Genomic DNA, 22,630 nt, shown 5'->3' with positions numbered 1-22,630 from the left:
AGCTTCCTGCTCCATAATTCCTAAAAGTTATTTTCATAATAATGGTTGGTCTCCAAAATTTTACACTCATGTTGAAAGTGAAAACCTTGTCACCAGCATTGTGAAGCCTAGTGCAGGGTTGGCTTAGGTGACTAACAGCATAGGGGAGTTATGTAGGAAATTTTATGAAAGATGATCAGATAGTGATTGTGGGTGGAGCAGGAAATTGTCTTGATAGGGACGGAGAATATGATGTAGGTGGTGACCTAGCAAAATTAGCTACTCATACTGGTGCAACTGTATCAGCTTCATAATTGGTCTCATCTTAATTCTGCTGTTAGACATATTAACATGGGGCTGGAGAAGGCACTGATGGCAGAGAGCATGGTTCACATTGCAGAGGTCCAGTTGAGTTTATCAATAGATCGAGTTTCACTAGGCATGGCCTGTACTCCAATAGGTATGGAAAGGGGAGGCTCTCAAGGTTTATAGGTGACGGAGTAGTGGGTGGTGGTGGGATCATTCATAGAAAAATTTCTGGAGGAGTTGGTGTTGGAGCTGCACCTTCTTTAGACTGAAGTCAGCTTAAGGGAAGTCCCTCTGACACACGAATCACCTTCAGAGATGGTGAGGTATCCAAACAGATAAGGAATTAGCATATTTCATCAAAATATAAGAGGTATTAGAGATAAAGTTAGTGAACTGTTTAGAAGTGTTGACCCTGACATTATTGGTGTATCTGACCACCTCTTAAATAATTTGACAGTTCAGAGGTTTCCTTTACCAGGATACAGATTGGTCGGCTGCTTTTTCAAGGAGTTCTTTGTGGACTGGGGAGTGTCTATGTACATAAATATTATTCCATTTGAGTCCATAGATATATCAAAGCACTGCACTGAACAGGTGTTCAAATGTTGTGCATGAGCAGTTGAATTTAGTGAAACAACTTCTAATGGTTGTAGTTTATAGGTCCCCTAACTCTGATGCCAGAGTATTTCTGCTAAAGCCAAAGAGGATTCTTGTTCATGTTATACTAAGTACCATAAATTAGTTATAATTGATGACTTCAGTATTAATTTTGTATATTATTGTACAAGGGTGCAGGGGAAGATTAGCACAGTCAGACAGATTGTTATTCATTCTTCATTACTAGATGGGCATTCTGTTAGTAAAAGGATGAATGACCTTTCAGATCATGATGCACCAATTATTACACCAAAAGGCTTTTGTACTCAAACAAATGTTATATATATTTACAAACTATGTAGGAAAGCTAACCCAATGGCAATAGTGTTTTTTAAATGTCGTTAAGGAACAAGAGCAGTGGGAAGTTTAGAAAGCCAGTAACATAGATGACAAATATGATGCTTTCCTTGACACATTTCTTATGCTCTGTGAGAGTTTCTTTCCATTAGAACATTCTAAACAGGAAACTAGCAGTGAAAGGCAGCCTGGATGGCTGACTAGTGAGATAAGAATATGAAATAGAACAATGTGGAAATTATATCAAAATGTTAGAAGTAGTCACAATCAAGCTACAGTAGCCCATTACAAACAGTATTGTAAGGTGCATAAAATGTTATTAGGAAGGCAAAGAGTATGTGTACACAAATACAACAACTAATGCACAGAGTAATAAAATCACATGGTCAGTTGTGAAGGAAGTGTCTGGTCAGCAGCACATGGTTGATGATATAGAGTTCATAGTAAAAAATATTTATGTTATTGGTAAGTCAGATAAATGCACAGTATTTAACTATCGTTTGCTGAGCATTGCTTATGACTTAAATAAAACCTTAGTTTCTACAGGGAATCATATAATTCTTTTGGAAAATGCCTTTCTGAGATTGATGTGCGAAATACTACTCAGTGATACTGACAAGGGAGAGACTGAGTCAATAATTAAACCACTGAAGACTAAGGACTCTCATGGATATGCTGAAGTGCCAAGCAGAATATTCAAGTACTGTGCTTCACATGTTAGCCCTGCACTTAGCCATATTTGTAGTTTTTCCTTTAAGAATGGTCAGTTCCTTGAATGATTAAAGTACTCAACAGTAAAACTACTTTATAAAAAGGGAGAATAGGATAATGCTAACAATTTTACACTTATTTCTGTGCCATCAGTGCTTGCTGAAGTTACTGAAAAGGCTGTGTGTTTAAGGATAACTGATTATTTTATATCACATTATTTGCTATCAAATGTACAGTTTGGCATTAGAAGTGGTTTAACAACTGAAAATGCTATATTCTCTTTTCTCTGTAAGGTTCAGACAAAAGGTTTTGAATGCTAGGCATATTTTTTGATTTAACTAAGGTGTGTGTCAATCACAAAATATTGGGACAGAATTTGGACCATTATGGAATATGGAGAGTAGCTCACAATTGGTTCACCTCTTACTTTAGCAACGGACAGCAAAAGGTCATTATTCACAGTGTTCAGAATGGCTCTGACTAGGGGGACAATCAAATGGGGGTTGTCCCAGGGATCAGTGTTGGGGCCACTCCTGTTCCTTATTTGTATAAATGGTATGCCCTCCTAGTATCACAGGTAATTCTAAAATATTTCTGTTTGCTGATGACACTAGCTTGGTAGTAAAGGATGTTGTATGCAACATTGGCTCTGTTTCAAATAGTGCAACTCAAGACATAAGTTCATGGCTTGTAGAAAATAAGATCACAGTAAGAATCAGTTTTTACAGTTTCTAACACACAATTTAACAAAATCCAATGTTCTAATTTCATAGAATGGGAATATGATTAGTGAAACTGAACAGTTCAAATTTTTAGGTGTTCAGATAGATAGTAAACTGTTGTGGAAATCCCACCTTCAGAATCTTGTTCAAAGACTTAATGATGCCATTCTTACTATTTGAATGGTGTCTGAAGGAAGTAACTGATCATTCAACATGAAAATTAATCTACTTTGCTTATTTTTGTTCGCTTGTGTCATATAGTATTATATTTTGTGGTAACTCTACCCCATCTCAAATGATATTTTTGACTCAGAAAAGGGCAGTTCGGGCAATAAGAGGTTTAAGCTTGGGAACCTCTTGTAAACTTCTGTTCACTAGTCTTGGTATTCTGACACTGACCTCTATATTCTTTACTATCCTTTCTTGTTAACAATATCAGCTTATTCCTACGAATTAGCAGCTTTCACTCAGTTAATACTAGGCAGAAATCCAACCTGCATTTGGATCGAACTCCCTCAACTCTTGTGCAGAAAGGTGTGCACTGTACTGCTGCATCCATTTTCAATATACTACCACAAAAATTCAATAGTCGTAGCAGTAACCTCATGCACTTGTAAATCAAAACTGAAGAGTTTCCTCATGGGTCTCTCATTCTATACTGTTGAGCAGTTCCGTGAAACATTAAGCTGATTCTTTAGTTATATTGTTTACTGCATTTACTTAAACTTATGGCTGCACTTTCTTGGGTTCATAAACATTTTATTTTATCTGTTATTACTTTTATGTTTAATTACATGACTGACATCTTCCACAGCCTTGGAAATTTGCTCCTCAATTTGGTCCTACAGAATTAAATGTGTAAAAAAATAAATAAATGTAACAAGACGCATTAGTTATAACAGGTGATACAATAACTATAAATCACAACTGCTAAGTATTACAAAATACGTTTTGTGCAATGAGCTTCTGAAAACTCTCAGAACTATACATTTATTCATGTAGATACACAATGAAAGCTGCAGATCAAAGCAGTTAAGCAGATGCAGTCCTCCTTAAGTTCCAAAAAATATGAAGCAAAATTTGTTATCAGATTGATGATTTCTTGGTAGTGGAAAACAGATTGTTATCCTGGATGGATAGTCACAGTGAGAGATGATAGAGTAACTTTAAATGTAAGAACCTACTTATATATTAGTCTGATCTTGATAATATTTCAAAGCAGTGCTAAGATTGGTAACTTACATTAAATGTACAGAAATGTAGAATTTAGCACTTCACTAAACATAAAATATGACTTTAATATTAACAAGTCCTAGCTGGAACCATTCAACTCTTACACATACCTAGGTGTAGCAGTTTGTAGGAACAGAAATGTAGAAGTCACACTGGCTCAGTTGAAGATAAAGCACATGGCAGAATCCAGATCTTTGGAAATGCATTAAGCCTGCAAAGGGGATTACTTACAAAGCACTCATGCATACCATCCTAGAATACTGCTCAAGCCTTTTCCAAATAGCACTAATAAGGGATATTCAGGGAGACAGAAAATGGCAGCATGAATGGTCACAGGTTTGTTTGACTCATGGGAGAGTGTCACGGACCCATGAAAAAACTGAAATGGCACATGCTTGAAAACTGACACAAACTATGCCATGAAAACTTATTTCCAAAGTTTCGAGAACCAACTGTAAGTGAGTAAGCTAGGAGTATGTGGGTTTACCAGAACTTGTGTTACCACCTGTCTGCTTTGCTCCATGACATCACCAAGATGGCAAACACCCTTAATTCAAGCATACACAACATGGCAACCATGATGCCAGTCATTACCCCGCATAAAAACATATACAACAAACAAACTATTTGACTATAGCAATAAAATGAAGGGGGGGGGGGGGCAGTGGGAGTGGTTAAATATATGATGATGACAAATATTAACCCAAAAATCAAGCACACAAATTTCTCAACATTCAAAAATAAATAAATAAATCATTGTTATTGTAAATTTTGGTTGACCTACAAAAAAGCCCTGAAGTGAGGGACCCACATGCAACTCAACTCAGATATCTAACACCAATAATTTCACTTGACGGGGGTAGCAATTGGGTGGGGGTAACAAGATGGCTGGGGTGGGGAGAGGGAGGGATAGTATGGTGGGATTTGTGGATAGTGAAGTGCTGAAAGTTAGATGAAGGGCAGGGGAGAGTGGGGGAAAGCGGGGCAGTGCAAGGGCGGGGGGAAGAGGAGTAGCGGAAAAGGAGAGAAATAAAAAGACAGGTGTTGTGGTGGAATGACAGCTGTCTAGTGCTGGAATGGGAACAGGGAAGGTGCTGGATGGGCGAGGACAGTGACTAATGAAGGTTGAGGCCAAGAGGATTATGGGAATGTAGGATGTACTCCAGGTAAAGTTCCCACCTGTGCAATTCAGAGAAGCTGGTGTTGGTGGGGAGGATCCATATGGCACAGGCTGTGGAAGCAGTAGTTGGCTTGAAGGACATAATGTTTGGCAGCATGTCCAGCAACAGGGTGATCCACTTATTACTTGGCCACAGTTTGTCAGTGGCCTTTCATGTGGAAGCCTTAGCACCATAGAAATATCAGTCCTTTCTAAATGCCTCACCTTTTGCCCCACTCCCAAATTAAATCATTCAGGACTTGTTAAATATCTTCTCTCCTTCTCCTGGTCTCTACAGCGGGCAAATTTATTCCCTACCAATCAGAATCAAATAAAGACCAATATTGAAACTTGTCTAACTCAGTTCCCTCTTCCATCCAACTGTGAGCCACCCCCATTGCCCCCAAACTTCCAAGAATTTCTTAAGTGCAAACTTTGCCTCACCACCATTCCACAAATCCTTCAATATGCAAACTAACCTTACATCCGCAGAAAGAACCACAGTCCACCATCTAAAAACTGATCCCAACCTTATCATCCTCCATTCCAGTAATCCAGCAGGATCTCCAATCACTGCTCAAATCCTTAGGACCACCCCAGAACCTCTCCCTGGAGTCCATCTCTCTACACACCACTACCAATCCCCACACTCCTACCTTCTACATGCTTCCTAGGGTCCAAGACCTAAGCACCCAGGATGCCCCATTGTGGCTGGTTACTGTGCCCCCACTGAGACAATCTCTGCTCTCAGACCAACACCCAGAACCTACCCTCCTATATAAAAGATACCTACCATTCCCTCTACTGACTCTCCACCGTTCCTGTCCCTTTATCACACAGTGCCCTGCTTGTCACTGTTGATGCCACCTCGCTGTACACTAACATTCCTAATGCCCATGGCCTTACCACTATTGAACACTACCTCTCCCAGTGCCAGACAGATTCCAAACCAACAAACTCCTTCCTAGTCCCCATGACAAAATATATCTTCACCCACAGCTACTTCTCCTTTGAAGGCATTACCTACAAATAAACATGGGGTACGGCTATGGGCAGCGGCATGGCACCAACCTATGCCAACATATTCATGGCCATATAGCGGAATCCTTCCTAGAACCCAGTATCCTAAACCCCTCACTTGGTTCAGATTCATTGATGACATCTTTGCTACCTGGATGGAAGGTGAGGGCACCTTCTCCACATTCCTCCAAAACGTCAACAACTTCTCCCCCATTTGCTTCACCTGGTCCTATTCAGCCCAACAAGCCATCTTCCTAGATGTTGACCTCAACCTCAAAGATGGCTACATCAGAATTTCCATCCATCTCAAACCTACTAACTGCCAGCAATACCTCCACTTTGACAGCTGCCACCTGTTCCATACCACGAAGTCCCTTCCATACAGCCTAGCCACAAATAGTCATCTCACCTGCAGTGATGAGCAGTCCCCCTTGAAATATACAGAGGGTCAGACAAAAGCCTTCAATGACTGTAATTATCCTCCCAACTTTGAACAAAATCAAATCTCCTGTGCATTATCTTTCCAGTCTCCAAGTCCCACCATCCAGCCAGAGTAGCAGTCCCCTTGTAACTCATTACCACCCAGGACTGGAGCATCTGAATTACATTCTCCGCCAGGGTTTCAATCACCTGTCATCAGGCCCTGAAATGAGAAATGTCATGCCCACTTCCTTCACACGCCTTTCACAGTGGTGTTCCACCATCCACGGAACCTACACAATATACTCATCCATCCTTACACAACCACTGCTTCCAATCCCTTACCTCATGACTGTAATAGACATAGATGCAAGACCTGTCCCATACAACCCCCCCCCCAAATCACCACCCACCACCTATTCCAGTCCGGTCACTAACATCACCTATCCCATCAAAGGCAGGGCTACCTGTGAAACCAGTCATGTGATCTACAACCTAAGCTGCAGCCGCTGTGCTGCATTCTATATAAGCATAACAAGCAACAAGCTGTCTGTCCACATGAAAGGCCACTGACAAACTGTGGCCAAGCAATAAGTGGATCACCCTGTTGCTGAACACACTGCCAAACATGATGTCCTTCACTTCAATCGCTGCTTCACAATCTGTGTCATATGGACCCTTCCTACCAACACTAGCTTTTCAGAATTGCACAGGTGGGAACTTTCCCTGCAGTACATCCTACATTCCTGTAATCTTCCTGGCCTCAACCTTCATTAGTCACTGTCCTCACACATCCAGCACCTTCCCTGTTCCCATTCCAGCACTAGACAGCTGTCATTCCACCACAATACCTACCTCCTTTTCCACTACTTCCTCTCCCCCCCCCCCCTCACTCCCCCCCCCCCCAATCCCCTGACCTCCTACGCTGCAGCACTTCACTGTCCACAACCCTCACCATAGTATCCCTCCCTCTGCCCACCCCAGCCGTCTTTTTACCCCTACCCAGTCGCCACTCCCATCATGCACTGATGCTGCTGCTCGCTGTGTGGTTTGTTGCCTGCAGAGTCTCTGCAGTCGCGCGTGTGTGTGTGTGTGTGTGTGTGTGTGTGTGTGTGTGTGTGTGTGTGTGTGTGTGTGTGTGTGTTTGTTTGTTTGTTTGTTTGTTCTGATGAAGGCCTTAATGGCCAAAAGCTTTAATTGTGAGAATCTTTTTGTTGTGCCTATCTGCGACTCAGTATCTCCACTATATGGTGAGTAGCAACGTCCCTTCTCATATTATTGTAACACGAAGAGAGTGCTTCCAAGGAGGTTCCACAGTCTCTAAGTGTTTAATAAAAGAATACTTTGTGCATTGTAGTCTGTACTGTGGAAAATCACACTATTAGCTAATGTGCAATTGACATCGATTTTAATAAAGCACAATACAGCCTACAACAGACAATATATTGTTTCAGTGTCTAAAATAAAGACCTCAGTAAAACAAACCAAAACTTTCCACACAAATAATATCAAAAATGTGACCTAATAAATTGTGGTAAAACAATATCCACAATACCTTCCAACAACACTACAGCACAGTTACCAAAAACTAACAACAAAAACCCTAAAATTCATGAAGGCTTGCATCATCATCGATTCTGACCTGCTCATAATTTTCCCCTCATATCTAATATGGACAAAGAAAGAAAGACACTATTCCTGTCCATAAAAAACCATCAGCACTAACAATACCAACCACAGTCAGGAGTCCATGACCCACAACACACAAACTCAAATTAACTCGCTAGTGGACCAGCATAAACTGTTCCATTGACAACCTCTCAGACTCGGCTAACAAAGTCAATTGACTAACAAAAGATACCTAACAAACAGTTTTGCAGCAAAAACCTCTGACAAAAAGGAGCACCACCAAATACTGCAACACATCATCTACAAAGACAATCTGACAATAACACTGCACCACTGTGATGTCACCCACCACAACAAAGTAATATAGTGGTTCTTAGCAGACGGGTAGATCACAACTTTCAGTTGACCCAAATACATTGCACTCCCTGTTTATCATTCCCATTCGCATCATGAAAACAAGGTTAGATTAATTACAGTGCGCATATAAGCATTTAAGCTATCATTCTTGTCATGCCTCATACTTAAATAAAAACAGGAAAAGTTCCAATAACTGGAATAGTGAGAAGTAGATTCTACCATGCATTTCATAGTTATTTGCAGAGTATGGATATAGGTGTAGTTCGCAAAACAACAAGCTTTCAGAACTGGTTGAAAAACATGATAAAAATTAACTGGTACAGAAAAATATCTCCCCTATTTGTGTATCTAAATCCAAAAATAAAGTTGTTCTCTTGCATTAATTAAACATAACATTTTTTTGCTTGGGTTCACAAACTTTATTGTTATTGTATGACCTAGGTTTAAGGTTAAAAGCTCATTTTCAGATCTATGTGCACAGGAATGGGAATTTGGATCATCAACAATATAGGAAAAGACAGATTGCTACTTAATGTAAAAAAGACATGTCGAATTGCAGGCAGGCACAATTAAAAAGATGCATACATAAAGCTTTCAGGCATAGCCTTCATCAGTAAAAGAGAGAGATACACCATTCACACATACAAGCAAGCACACCTCATGTGCACACGACCGACAACTTCAGCGTCTTGGGCCAGAATGCAACTATCATGTGGGATACAAGCAGCAATATAGAGGGGGCAGGGAAGGGGAAGGCATAGAGGTGTATGGTTGGGGAAAGAGACGAATTCTATCTGTAGAGACAAGACTGCGAACAGGTGCAGTGTCAGGAGGCCACTGGGCAGGGGGGGGGGGGGGGGGGGGGGGGGAAAGGGAGAAGAATGGGGTAAGACGGGCAGATGCATTGGCAGGGGACTGCATCCAAACAGGGTGGAAGATAAGAATGGGGAGAAGATGATAGAACAGAAGGAGTGAAAACTGTTTGGTGGAGGGTATAGGGACTGTATGTTGCTGTAGGTTGAAGCTGGGATACTTACCGGAGTAAAGATGTGTTTTTAGTATAACTCCTATTTGCACAGTTCAGAAAAGCTGGTAGTGGAGGGAAGGCTCCATGTGGCTCAGTAGTGAAGCAGCCATTGAAATCAAGTGTGTTCAATGGCTCCTTCACTATCATAGCCATCTGGATCCTTCCCTGCACCCCCAGCTTTTCTGAATTGCACAGATGGAAGTTATCCTTGCAACACATTCTCTACTCCTGTAACTGTCCCAACCTCAACCTACAGTAACATACTGTCCACACACTCTCCACCCAAAAGTTTCCACCCCCTCTGTTCTATCATCTCCTCCCCATTCTCGTTTCCCACCCTGTTTAGTTGAAGCCCACAGCCAATGCATCTGACTGTCTTTCCCCACTCTCCTTTTTGCTCATTTTTCCCCCCACTTCCCTGCCCCACAATATCCTGATGCTGCACCTGTTGACAGTCTAGCTCCTGCACACTCCACCAGACAGTGTTCGTCTCTCCCCCCATCCCTGATATTCCTACCTAGAGTTTCCATTGTTTAATTTGGATCATCCATTTATGAATGAAGGCACCAAGATTATTCTTCTCTATAGAGGTTTTAACATTGTGTAATGGAGGTGAAGAATTAAATTTAGTTTGCTCATTGAATAGTAAATGTGTGGCCCAATTTATTTTAATTGAGTAAGCTTTGCACTATTTCCCTCTTCTTGTGGGATGTCTACATATGTTATGGATTTATGGTTCTTGTTTAAGCAATTTGGCTTCTTTGATCTCCTGCTCCTATGGCATTCTCTGAGCCTATTGCACATATTGATCACCAAGTCTGTCCAGTATAGCAGGACTGACTTTTTTTGCAGATCATCTTATAAATCCCATTTTTCAACATGGCGTGTTGTTTATCTTTTGAATTGAAGGTAGATCTAACTAATGTCTGTAAGACAGAAAAATAGAGAAATCCTTTGCCTTAAAAATTTCCTACCAAAAATTTTGCCTATAATAGATAAATTACACTTTTCTTTTTTTCTCTGTTTGTATTTTTCACTGAGTACGGAAGAGATTTGGCTTTCATCTTCACTTTTATTGACAATGTTGCCAACAGTGTTTGACTCAGATTCATTATTTGTAGCTATTGATTTTACTGTATTAAGTTATTAGACATAGTCTTGGGACATGGGGATAGAAAGGAGATGGTGAGTTATATGATGGAATGCTGCAAGTTAGTGCGCTGTTGGACACTGAGCGGAAGTTGGAATGAATGTGTCAATAAAGGAGTCCCCCTGGTAATTTTTATATTTATGTTGCTTGTATTCTGTATGTTGATGTCTAGGAAATAAATGTTGCAAACCCCTAACTCCATAATGACCTTTATTTTAGTATGGCACTGGTTCATATTTTCTAAGAACTTTTGGAGTTGTCTAATGGAGACTTTCCACATACAGAGAATATCATTGACATATCTATACTAATGCACACGGTGTACCAGTGGTTTGTTCTTAAGAAAATCCATTTCTCAATTGTCCAGGAACGTTTCTACTTGGAAAAAAGTAAGGATGAGCCCATTGACAGACAGTCTGTTTGCTTATGATAGCTCCTTTGGAAGCAGAAATAATTTTGACTTAAACAACATTCTACTGTATTAACTTTGCTCAGCTGCTGTTCTGTATTAAGGTGGTATAAATATAATGATTGTGACAATATCTATCCCATCTTTCCCTGGAGTGCTTGAGAGCAAGCTGTGTACATCAATAGAAATTAATTTTGCATTTGTCTCAATCTTAACTTCTGTTAACTTGTTTACTAAATCTACATTGTTCTTGAAGTTCATTTTTTATTTATTTGTGCATTTTAATACTTTGTTTAGCATTCTTACTTTGAAAATGTGTATTCAATATGTCACACAATTAAGGAGACCAGCAATAAATAAAAATTTGAGTTACAAGAAACCCACTGAAGTATATGCAACTGCAATACAGGAGATGTTACTCAATTTCAAAATAAATACATCTTTTAATTCATTGATAGATACACAGAATAACAAAGAGAGAGGGAAACTTCACTCAGAACTGAGGACTGGAGAAACAACCGAGATCATTTCCCTTTCTAACAGTGTGAAAACATCCTTCTTTATTCTAAGCACTGGTGATTAGAAATACAGTGACATGAATATTTTAAGCCTTTTGTTTTAAAGTACGTAAGTCAAAAGAAGTGTGAACAGTAGAAAGTAATTCCTTGACATTAAAAGGGGTTGTGGGGCCACACTTGGAGAGAACAACAATACAGTATTAAATCTTACAATTAAACACTAACTACAAGTGATGACAAACAACAGGCAAGTATAGAATGTACTCATTTTCACACAAACAAATATTTAATCTGTTTTGATAATTGTATGTTTAACAGATTCTGTAGAGAGAAGCTGATAAATCAAAACAGAAAGAAAAAGGTGATAAATACTGATGAGAATAGATACAGCTATTTGATTGATACAGAAATGTGAACCAGGTAACAATTCACAGATGCACAGTCTTACAATTAGCCCTTCTGGCTGTCCAGACTATCACAGATACCACGCTATTACATTAGTTCAAACCTTTATTTAATAGGTAGTAGTTAAGAATACACCACATTCAGTGAAATACTGTAATATTATACACAGTATGTGCAGTCACTTTTATAAACACATTTGTACCCCTAGAATATCACTTAATATGATTATCTAACAAGGTATATTTGTCTCATCAGGTTTCTGAATTTGATGTGGTTTTGCGAAATGTTTACATCTTGAACTTATGACTGACAATACCGTGTGCACTACAGCAACAAATATAAGTCCCAGGAAACACGCTAAGAAAGCATAACCTGTTTTCTTCCAATTGAGAAGTGCATAAATATATGTGCGTCCAAAATTGTCAGTACCACCTGCAAGGTAGTAAATCCCATTGAAAACATAGTAAACTACTGTGAAGCACAGAGGCAAATACAAATGAGAAATCCTCATAGGGTGTCCAACAATAAAGAGATCAACAGTCATCATAATTCCATTCATGGCATGTGAAAGAATGTTCACTGCATCTAGTGGATGTTGTTCTGCAACAAATTTACACCAGACATACATGAACAAGATTAATGCACAGCTTTAAGAACATAAATGCACATCAAAACAAGCATATTTTTACATATAATTTTTCTGTTCTTACTGCTGACTGCATCATGATCATTATATTAGGTTGGTGCAAAAGTTTGTAATGTTTTACCACAAATTTAGTAAATACAAGAGATACACATAACAGAGACTTTAGTCACCAGTAACATATTTTCCTTCACTATTTACAACAGTCTGCCAACACTTGGGTAACTTTTCAGTTCTGTGACTTTAGATATCATGTGGTTTTGAGGTGAAGAACTTTTTGAGCTATGTTCAGAGTGTGTTTTCATCTGGAAAGGAAGTTCTTGAAGGTTGCCTGATAGAGAATAGAAATAATCATCTTGATGTTGAAGCTCTTTTGTCTGTGTTTGTTTTAACAATAACATATGTTTTTGAGTGGGGTGTGCCTTTTCCAAAACACAATTTTATTTTTGGTCCCAGACACGTTCCACTGCAGTTTCAGCATCATCAGTGGGTTTTGTTTATTATTATTATGGCTGTTAAACATAATGAATGTTCTTTACTGTGTAAATACATATAAATATTATGTTTCTAAATCATAATACAGGTTTTTGAAGAGCATATACAATTGTGTATTAATACGTGTGATTTTCTTGTTGTATTACTTTTTACAGTGACTGTTTTTCTTAACAGTGTCACCTGCAACTACATAAAACTTAATGTAGGCAAAACATTTACGCAAAAACTACAATTTCTAAACTGTTATGGCTATGCCCCGGTTTCATTTTTCATCATCATCTTCATTGTCAATTTCTATGTATTGAGTTGTCACTGTCATCTCAATCAGCTGTTGAAGTGCACGGAACAGCATCCAGGAGAAACGACAGCATCCTACGTTCAAGACACCTTGGACCTGTATAAAACAGTGGATCCTAGAATGAAGGAGGAAAATAAGGTTGCACATCTCATGAAGGGTGTTGGTGAGGACATGTATCAAGCCCTTCTCCTGAATGAGGTTTCGACAGCAGACGATTTCATAAAATGGTGCCAGTATATCGAGACAATGCATCAAAAAAGAATTACACACAAGAAGTTTGAACGGCTTCAAAACATCACATCGATGTCTGTGATGAAGGAAGCAACTGATTTCTCAAGTGTTCATCAGATAGTGAGAGAGGAAGTTCAGGAGGCACTTGGATTGCACGGCGAGCAAAAAACTGAGACGCTTCAAGAGGTTATAAGGGAGGAAGTAAAACAGACATTGGGCCCAAATCTCTCGTCCTCCACTTCCCTTTAAAATGGTGAAAAAGGCAAGACCCAGGTAAAGTTACTTTCCTACAATGCCATGTGAGGAATCTGATTGGGCACCAAGGAAGACTGACCCCGAAAAGGTGAGATCTATAACGGAATTTCCTATTCCTAAAAGTATTAGAGATGTGAGAAGCTTCCTCAGATTATGTTCTTATTGCCATTATTTTATCAAAGACTTTTGTAACAAAGCCAGGCCACTCCAGGAGTTGTTAAAAGCCTATGGTAAATTTATCTAGGGTGGTGCTCAACAACTACAGAAAGAAAATGTCTTGCTGTGATCTGGGACGTACGTAAATTTTGACAGAATCTCTACAGAAGGCCATTCACAGTTGTTACAGACCATCATTCACTTGGTTGACAGGTCTTAAGGAGTCAACAGGACGACTCGCCAGGTGGGCACTATGTCTTCAAGAGTATGACATTACCCTAGTGTACAAAAGTGGAAGAAAACACCAAGATGCTGACTGTCTCTCAAGAAACCCTGTGCAAGACCATCAAGATTTTGATGAAGATAGTGAATGTTTCACTGCACGGATCTCTCTGCTGAGCAGAAGAAGGATGCCAGAATATCTCAAATTATGCTTTCCTTAAATCAGTCAGAGGTTGTGAAAGGACAATTTATGGTATTTTGGATTATTTTGCAAGAAAAACTTTGGTCCATTTGGAAAGAGGTGGCTACCAGTCATTCCTAAACACATGTGCTTAGACATTCTACAGAAATTCCATGACACATCTGAGGCTGGACGTTTAGGATTAATTACGACATACGATAGGATCTGCAAGAGATTTTTCTGGTCAGCTTTATTTAGGGATGTCCACTACTATGTGTTGCATGGTTGAGAGTGCCAGAGGAGAAAGGGGGTTTCTCAGAAACCACCTGGCCGACTCATACTAATTCCACCAGCCAAAATGCCTTTCCAGCATGTTGGGATTGACCACCTCGGACGATTTCCCGTGTCTGCTAGTGACAATAGATGGATTATTGTTTGTACTGATTATCTGACACGCTATGCCATTACAAAAGCCGTGAAAACAGCCAATGCATTTGAGGTGGCCAACTTCACTGTGGAAGACATTACATTAAAACACGGTGCCCCAAGGTCATTAATTACGGATCGAGGGAAAGTTTTTCAATCAAATCTTGCGACAGAGATAAAATGTCGGTGCAACAATACTCATCACATGATGACTGCCTACCATCCGCTAAGTAACAGGTTTACAGAGCACCTTAATAAGACCTTGGCCGACATGCTATCAATATTTGTCAATGTTGAGCAGTGCAACTGGGATGAAGTGCTACCTTTCGTGACGTTTGCTGCAACACCACCAAACAAGACACCACAGGATTTACACCATTTTTCCTGGTGCATGAGCGTGAGGCGGCGACGGCGATGGACATTGCGTTTCTGTTACATCCTGATGACGTGGACAATGACTACATCGGCCAGATGTTAACCAGGGCTGAGGAAACTTGGCAGTTAGCTCGACTCAGCATGCTGCAGGATCAAGAAAATGATCACCAAAGGTATGACGCAAGCCACCGCCCTGCTGTCTACCAGCCTGGTGACCTCATCTGGATTTATCATTCCTGTTGGGAAGGTTGGTCTCTCTGAGAAGCTCCTCAGGTGCTACTTGGACATTATAAGGTTGTAAGACAGTTGTCTAATGTTACTTATGAAGTTAAAGATTTCAACCCCGACACAAGACGGCGAAAGATCAGAGATACGGTCCACGTCCTTCGAATGAAGCCCTATAAGGATCCGGCAACCCAGGGTAAATTCAAAGCTCCAGTGACAGGCAACAAGCGAAAAGGTGACAAAGATCATAGTGGCAAAGAAAGTTCTAAGAAGATCATCGCCAGGGTGAACATCAGTCATCGGGAGTCAGAGTATGCAGGACCGATGACCCATTCCTGGACTAGGAGGACATAACACCGAGACACTGTTCTCTTGAAGAGGCAGCAATGTCACAGAAGAAGCTGAGAAGCACAGTCACTGTGGTATAGTGGTTATGATACTAGACTGTTGCATGGAGGGTCGTTATTTCAAAACCCACCTGGACTGTAAAATTTTTATTTCTATATTCCATTCCAGTACATTCTAGAGGTATCCACAAATGTCAGGAATCGTTGTATGGAATGTTCTGTAACTGTATACACTATATACTGTATGTGTTCTGGCCGGAGGCAGCTCGCTCCGCACTCTAGTACGTGCAAGTGCTGAATAAACCATCGTTAAGTGAAGTTAGTGTTCGTCATTCATCTAATTACACCTTCTTCTATGTGACAATATATTTCAATATTTAAAACAAAATCCCTGTTTTAACCACAAATCTATTGTAGCGATATGAGATTGAAAACTTTTTACTGGTAGCGTATGTTTGTAAAATGGCAGTATCTGTTGGATTCTGGTAGAGAAAAGTCCAAGGAGTCTGGAGAGCAAGTGCTTCTATCACATAAAATCAATAAACGTATGGTGTGTTTGAAAGCTACTTGTGTTGGTCCAAGGCAGTTCTAAAGTTCTGTTACTAGTCAGCTATACTCTTCATTTAAGCTTATCATCAACGTGACTTAAATACTCTTATGTAGGCCACATCCTGCAATTTATTCCTTCCAGCACAACTTCAACTATGGAGTACCACTGATAAGTCAACCAACTGCCATGTCATCTTCAGTCATTCACCATCAGATGTGGTATGGAAGGGCACAGAATCATCACACCACACTCTTAGCCATTGTCAATGCTTTGATCTTGGATACACTACCTCTCAATCGTGTAGTGCCTCAATGGCATCGTGTGGCTCAGTTCACCATAGTCCAGTCCCCCCATGGAGGAAACATCTCTGGCATACCAGAAATTTAACCTGGGTCCTCCGCATGGGAGTCTGTCTCTGACCGCTAGGCTGCAAAGGCTGCCCACCTTGAACTACAGTTTTCAGTAACGATTGATGCTGTAACATATGTTCAATAATTCTTTGATTCATTATATTGTTTATTGAGCATTTTTATTTGCTAGATCCTTAATCATTCTATGAATCATTCAAGTTGATCTAATAGAATTTTCTCTTAATTTATACTTGAAAGGACTTCAACCCTTCTGCCTTTCCATTTGTTCTTATTTTGTACCAAAACATAGATGTTTGGAACCTTTTTATGGTATCATGATTTGTATTTATTATGATAAATGGCTGTTTTTTTTCCAAAACCACATTTCTTTCTAGTACTTATGTATGTGTGTATGTATGTATGTATGTAAGACTGTGCAAACTCTCATCTTCCTATTTTATATGTTCTACTTTTGAAAGAGCATTTGTCTAATTCTTGAGGTGTCTTTGTCAAAGTTTAATATATAGCCAACCAGCATGCCAATTGGTAACTCCAAAATTCCTTTAGTTTTTTATGTTTACATACTAGTTACAATACACCAAAATAAGTGCAGTGGTAGAGGATATAGGTTCCTTGTGCAAGGATTTCCACAAAGCAAGATCATGTGATGATAGTGGGTGGAGTGGGAAACAGTATTGATAGGGATCAGGGCTACAGTATTGAGTGTGACCTGGTGAAAATAGCCTTGGCAACGACCCATACCAATACTGGGCTGGTGCCTGCTTTCGTGCGGCATGATCAGCCCCAGTTGAACTGCTCTGTCAGGAGGGTAAATATGGAGTTGGACCAGATGCGTAGGGCAGCCACTCTGTCAGACATTGGATTGGTTCCTGTCGAGGCTATTGATAGGGGGGATTTCACAAGGCATGGCCTACACCTCAATAGGAAAGGGAAGAGTAAACTGGCAGGGTTGCTAGCGAAATCCATAAGGGGGGACACTAGTACTCATGGCTGTACACTCTTTGACATAAAACTCGACCAGTGGCCGGCCGCTGCAGAGGCTAAGTACACGCTGATCGCGACATGGGACAAATAAACTGACCAACTAATTCTCCAAGTCCGGCTTTCTGCACAATCTGGCAACACTGTAGACTGCGGCACTTCCTGGAGGAAGTCTTGACCGATGTTAGCGAAATCGGAGAATGTTTACACCCATGGTCTAGTGGTAGCATGCGTTCCTTTTGTCTAAAATCTCTGTGGATCGAAACCTAGTAAAAAAATTTTTATCGCCTCTTCTGTCTGAATGGTGAAGACGTGAATTTAATGGTAGCGCAGATTCAATCTGTTTCACTTTCTGACACACCGATAACAAAATTTTATCCAGTAACCATTTTGCGGCAAATTTCTCGCAGACTTTCCTCCTCTGGACGCTGTATGCGGTAAAGCTCCGGGATCCACTTGCTGGCTACCAGAAGCGGCCATGGCGACAGCAGTGCTAAACAGAAAATTTCTACTATTTCCACTCACGCTCGAAAGCAACGGAGATTATTGTATCACATTAATCGGCAAGAGCTGAGTATGGTCCGCATTAATTTTATAGACTGGGACGAAAGTAATAGTTAAGGTCATCAGATTTAAACCAGAAAAAGTTATCGTTTTTGAGGTTTCAGAGAACGAAAAGGAATTGCTAACGCTGGTGTCAGAAAAACTCTACAGTTAAATGTTATTGCAAAAATTTAGAGGAGAGGAAGTACAGGGTGATTCAAAAAGAATACCACAACTTTAAAAATGTGTATTTAATGAAAGAAACATAATATAACCTTCTGTTATACATCATTACAAAGAGTATTTAAAAAGGTTTTTTTCACTCAAAAACAAGTTCAGAGATGTTCAATATGGCCCCCTTCAGACACACGAGCAATATCAACCCGATACTCCAACTCGTTCCACACTCTCTGTAGCATATCAGGCGTAACAGTTTTGATAGCTGCTGTTATTTCTCGTTTCAAATCATCAATGGTGGCTGGGAGAGGTGGCCGAAACACCATATCCTTAACATACCCCCATAAGAAAAAATCGCAGGGGGTAAGATCAGGGCTTCTTGGAGCCCAGTGATGAAGTGCTCTGTCACGGGCTGCCTGGCGGCCGATCCATCGCCTCGGGTAGTTGACATTCAGGTAGTTACGGACAGATAAGTGCCAATGTGGTGGCGCTCCATCCTGCTGAAATATGAATTGTTGTGCTTCTTGTTCGAGCTGAGGGAACAGCCAATTCTCTAACATCTCCAGATACTGTAGTCCAGTTACAGTAGCACCTTCGAAGAAAAAGGGACCAAAAACTTTATTGGCTGAAATGGCGAACAAATGTACAACTAAATGAAACTTTATAGTTACCTTAATCGCCGACAGTTATTGCTTAGCTCTGCCTTTTGTCGTTGCAGAGTTTTAAATTCCTAAAGTTGTGGTATTCTTTTTGAATCACCCTGTATATTAATCAACATGTTCACTTCACTTCATAAACAACCTACTGACATGTTAGACCTATATGACGAACAAGGCTCAAATTCGTATCGTTTTCGAAACTAGTTCACAGTGAAGCACCTCGGCATTTGCAAAGCAGACATCCGTGATGTGAACATATTTTACTAAGCCGAAATTGCACTAAGATTTGTGTGTAAAGGCATTCTTCAGATTTCATATGAGGAATTGTTACTAGCAGTTTGCAACTCCATTAATTAAAATGGAATATAACAAGGTTGTGTTCAGCGTCATTCAGCGAGATTGAAATGCCATGTCATATAGCACTATCATCACAACGCATAAGGGAACCACTGAGCTAACGACACACTAGCCGTAACAGGCGGACTATAGTCATTGCGATATTGCCTGAGCCTCAAAGCGCAACATTGAACACACAAACAGGTGTTACTGATTTGAAGAACGCCGCTCTTGGAGTCCAGAATTAAATATACTTTCTGAGTGTCTCGTCTTACAGTGGATTATATCGTATGAATCTTCGATGTGAAAAACGAACGCCAAGTGAATTTAGCGAGGTAATGTCGGGCTACACCCGGAAGTAAATCCACTATCTTAGTCTTGACAAATATTTGCTACGACGCTGCCCATTCTCAGCTCTCTTACGAGGCAGCTCTTCAGCGAAATGCTTGTCGTGATTGTCCGATCCGGTTCATCAGAGTGGAGACGCGCGCGCACGTTTGGTTTCTATGCGGCGTTCTCTCCTGATAGTTTCTGACGTCGCCTTGTGGGCTATGTATACATATGAGGCATTCAATTATCATTAATCCAGAATGATACAAGTTTCAGCTTCCGGCGTGGGAGAAGGCTGTTGACAACCGACATTATATCATTTCAACGCAGGAAATCAAAACGGATGATTCAGTGTTTTTCATTCAGCATAAGGCATGTGAAATAATTTTCCGTAACATTCATAATCATCTCAAACTACAGACGAAGTAAAAACACATCTAAAGCTTATTTGAATTGAATATAATGTAAGATATCAAACGCTTTGCACCTCGATGTCGAATGTGTCCACGTGCAATCTTTTGCAGCATACATATAGAAAGTCTTGGTTACCACGAGAATGAAGAAATATGTTGGTAGGGATGGAAGCAAAGAGAGACAAAAGCATCAGTGTACTCATATGGGATCTACTTCCAACGTGTAAGTGATAGAACACCTGGTGACGTTAGGTAGCGTTTCGCTTGCGGCCATCGCTAATTTTAATTTCAGTCCATTCCTTGATGACGCACTGAAATATTTTCGAACTTTTCTCATTGCTTCCTACCTTAGAGATTTCCTAAAGCGTTATATCGTGTGTTAGTCACACCGTAAGTTAGACAACCATAAAGCTCTGACTTGATGTAGAGCATCAAATCATTTGAACATCGATTCGAAAATACGAAAGACCACTTCTGAAGAAGGGCCAGCTGGCAGCAGGTCCTGGAATACAACACTGTGGGCAGTAACAATGCCCATGTTTTACGTCACAAGAGGCAGAAGTGATTTATATGCTTTTCGAAAAACTCATTTCATGAATGCTTTCGAGTCTGGTAACGTATGGGAAGGGTGTTTTTGTGTTGATAAAAAGTTGGGTAACACAGATTTCACTAGTTTCGTTGGATTTGAGAATGGGAGTCAGTGTTCGGGTAGTCGAGTGATGTGATCACGGTCAAGACCGACTGCTATTTGTACATCACAGTGGCTGCCGCAGCGTTCGTGTTTCGTCAACACAAACACCACGTGGCTGGGCACACTGCTCATCACGTAACGTGCTGCGAGTGGCCGTGTCAAGTATGGAGCGCAACCTTGGTATGGAGCACCGGCAAGAACAGCTAGACGTTGGTGGAAAGAATAGCAAAAGGGCTATAACGGGTGGAAAAGAGGAAGTGGCCAAAGGACCATGCTCAATTCCCATAATATTGTCTTTTTATATTGACGAGTAATCTGGATAGTCTTCAAATCGCAAATTTAATATTACGATCCTAGGAACTAACCTGCAGTAAGTTTTGTATTTCATAATCGAAACTATCTGCATTAACCGTCATCAGAGCAATGTCAGGGTCAGAATGCAGCAATGCCTTGGTAGCTACTTGGGGGACCTGGTTGAGTCGTGTTCTAAGGAAAGTGTAGTTGCTGGTTCACACTATATTACTCTGGCGAAAAGTACCGAAGTTTCCTTTTTCTCTGCAAACATCCAGTACTAAATTCAGTAATAAAATGATAAGAAAAAATTTGCATTGTGCCAACTCAACGATCAACCTATTTTTATCGATTTTTATTTTCACAGCCATTCTCGTTCTGCATTGCAATAAACGTCACTCATTATTTGCTCGATCTTATTACGATTATTATTGTTATTCTCTCACTCGCAAGAGTTTTCACATCCCTATATGGTACCGATGCACATGAAGAGTGGCTATGACAGATGGGAATACTGAATGTTACGTCATGCAGAATACACCCCTTTACATCGGCACCTCGTGATCAACGCTACAGGAGAAGTGAGATACATAAAGTTGACAATGGGAAGACAGATACGCTGGCACAACTCTGCAACTACTCCTGTTAATTTAACACAGTGTTACCAGATAAACTGGTACGACGTAAAATGTAGTACGGACTTTGCCACAGTAGCAGAGTGTTGCTAATTTCAGACCATGGCCGTGGACCACACTTGGGTCAGATGCTGGTTAGTGTGTTCAAACTGCAAATGGAATACTTTGTTTGATGGTTTTGTGACGATACTGATTGAATAAATTATGTCATTGGATAAAAAACGGTTTAGTTTTGAGACCTAACCGTCGAGGGGGGATGTGGGGGGAGGCACAGTGGTCTGCTTCATGAATTCCAAGCAAAAAAACAAAAAACAAAAAAACACAAAAAACAACGCAGGAAAGGTTCGAACAACTACTTTCATTCAGAGACATGCATTTGGAATCTATTGATCATTTACGGGCAAAATAAGAGGGTAACGTTATGGAAACAATGGTCAATCTGCTTAGTATACAATAGAGCATACAGATTTCAAGGAGGAAACGTATGAAGACGCAGACTTCCTCGTTATCCATATGTGCGGCATATCTTTCGTGTTAGCGAAAGTAACATCCCGCTTTACCTCTTCTTAAATCAAAAATGAAATGAATACCACGAGGAATCGAATATTTGTTGACTGCGTCTCTACTTGCTGAATAATGAAATTGATAATTGAATGCCTCAAATGTATACATAGCCCACAAGGCGACGTCAGAAACTATCAGGAGAGAACGCCGCATATAAACCAAACGTGCGCGCGCGTCTCCACTCTGAAGAACCGTATCGGAGAATCACGACAAGCATTTCGCTGAAGAGCTGC

General features: G+C 40.3%; 1 protein-coding gene across 1 annotated transcript in view; it reads right to left on the bottom strand.

The window, feature by feature from the left end:
- Nucleotides 1–11,597: 11,597 nt before the first annotated feature.
- LOC124798595 (protein rolling stone-like) overlaps nucleotides 11,598–22,630 on the bottom strand; it is a 137,555-nt gene continuing 126,522 nt past the window's right edge. The window contains exon 5 of the mRNA XM_047262062.1: nucleotides 11,598–12,602. Within this exon, the coding sequence (XP_047118018.1) occupies nucleotides 12,232–12,602 (371 nt within the window). The 3' untranslated portion in view covers nucleotides 11,598–12,231. The remainder of the gene's footprint in view (nucleotides 12,603–22,630) is intronic.

This window comes from Schistocerca piceifrons, chromosome 5 (assembly GCF_021461385.2).
Source record: "Schistocerca piceifrons isolate TAMUIC-IGC-003096 chromosome 5, iqSchPice1.1, whole genome shotgun sequence".
NCBI lineage: Eukaryota > Metazoa > Arthropoda > Insecta > Orthoptera > Acrididae > Schistocerca > Schistocerca piceifrons.
Note: the sequence above shows the minus strand (reverse complement) of the source record. Positions and strands in the feature narration are given on the sequence as shown.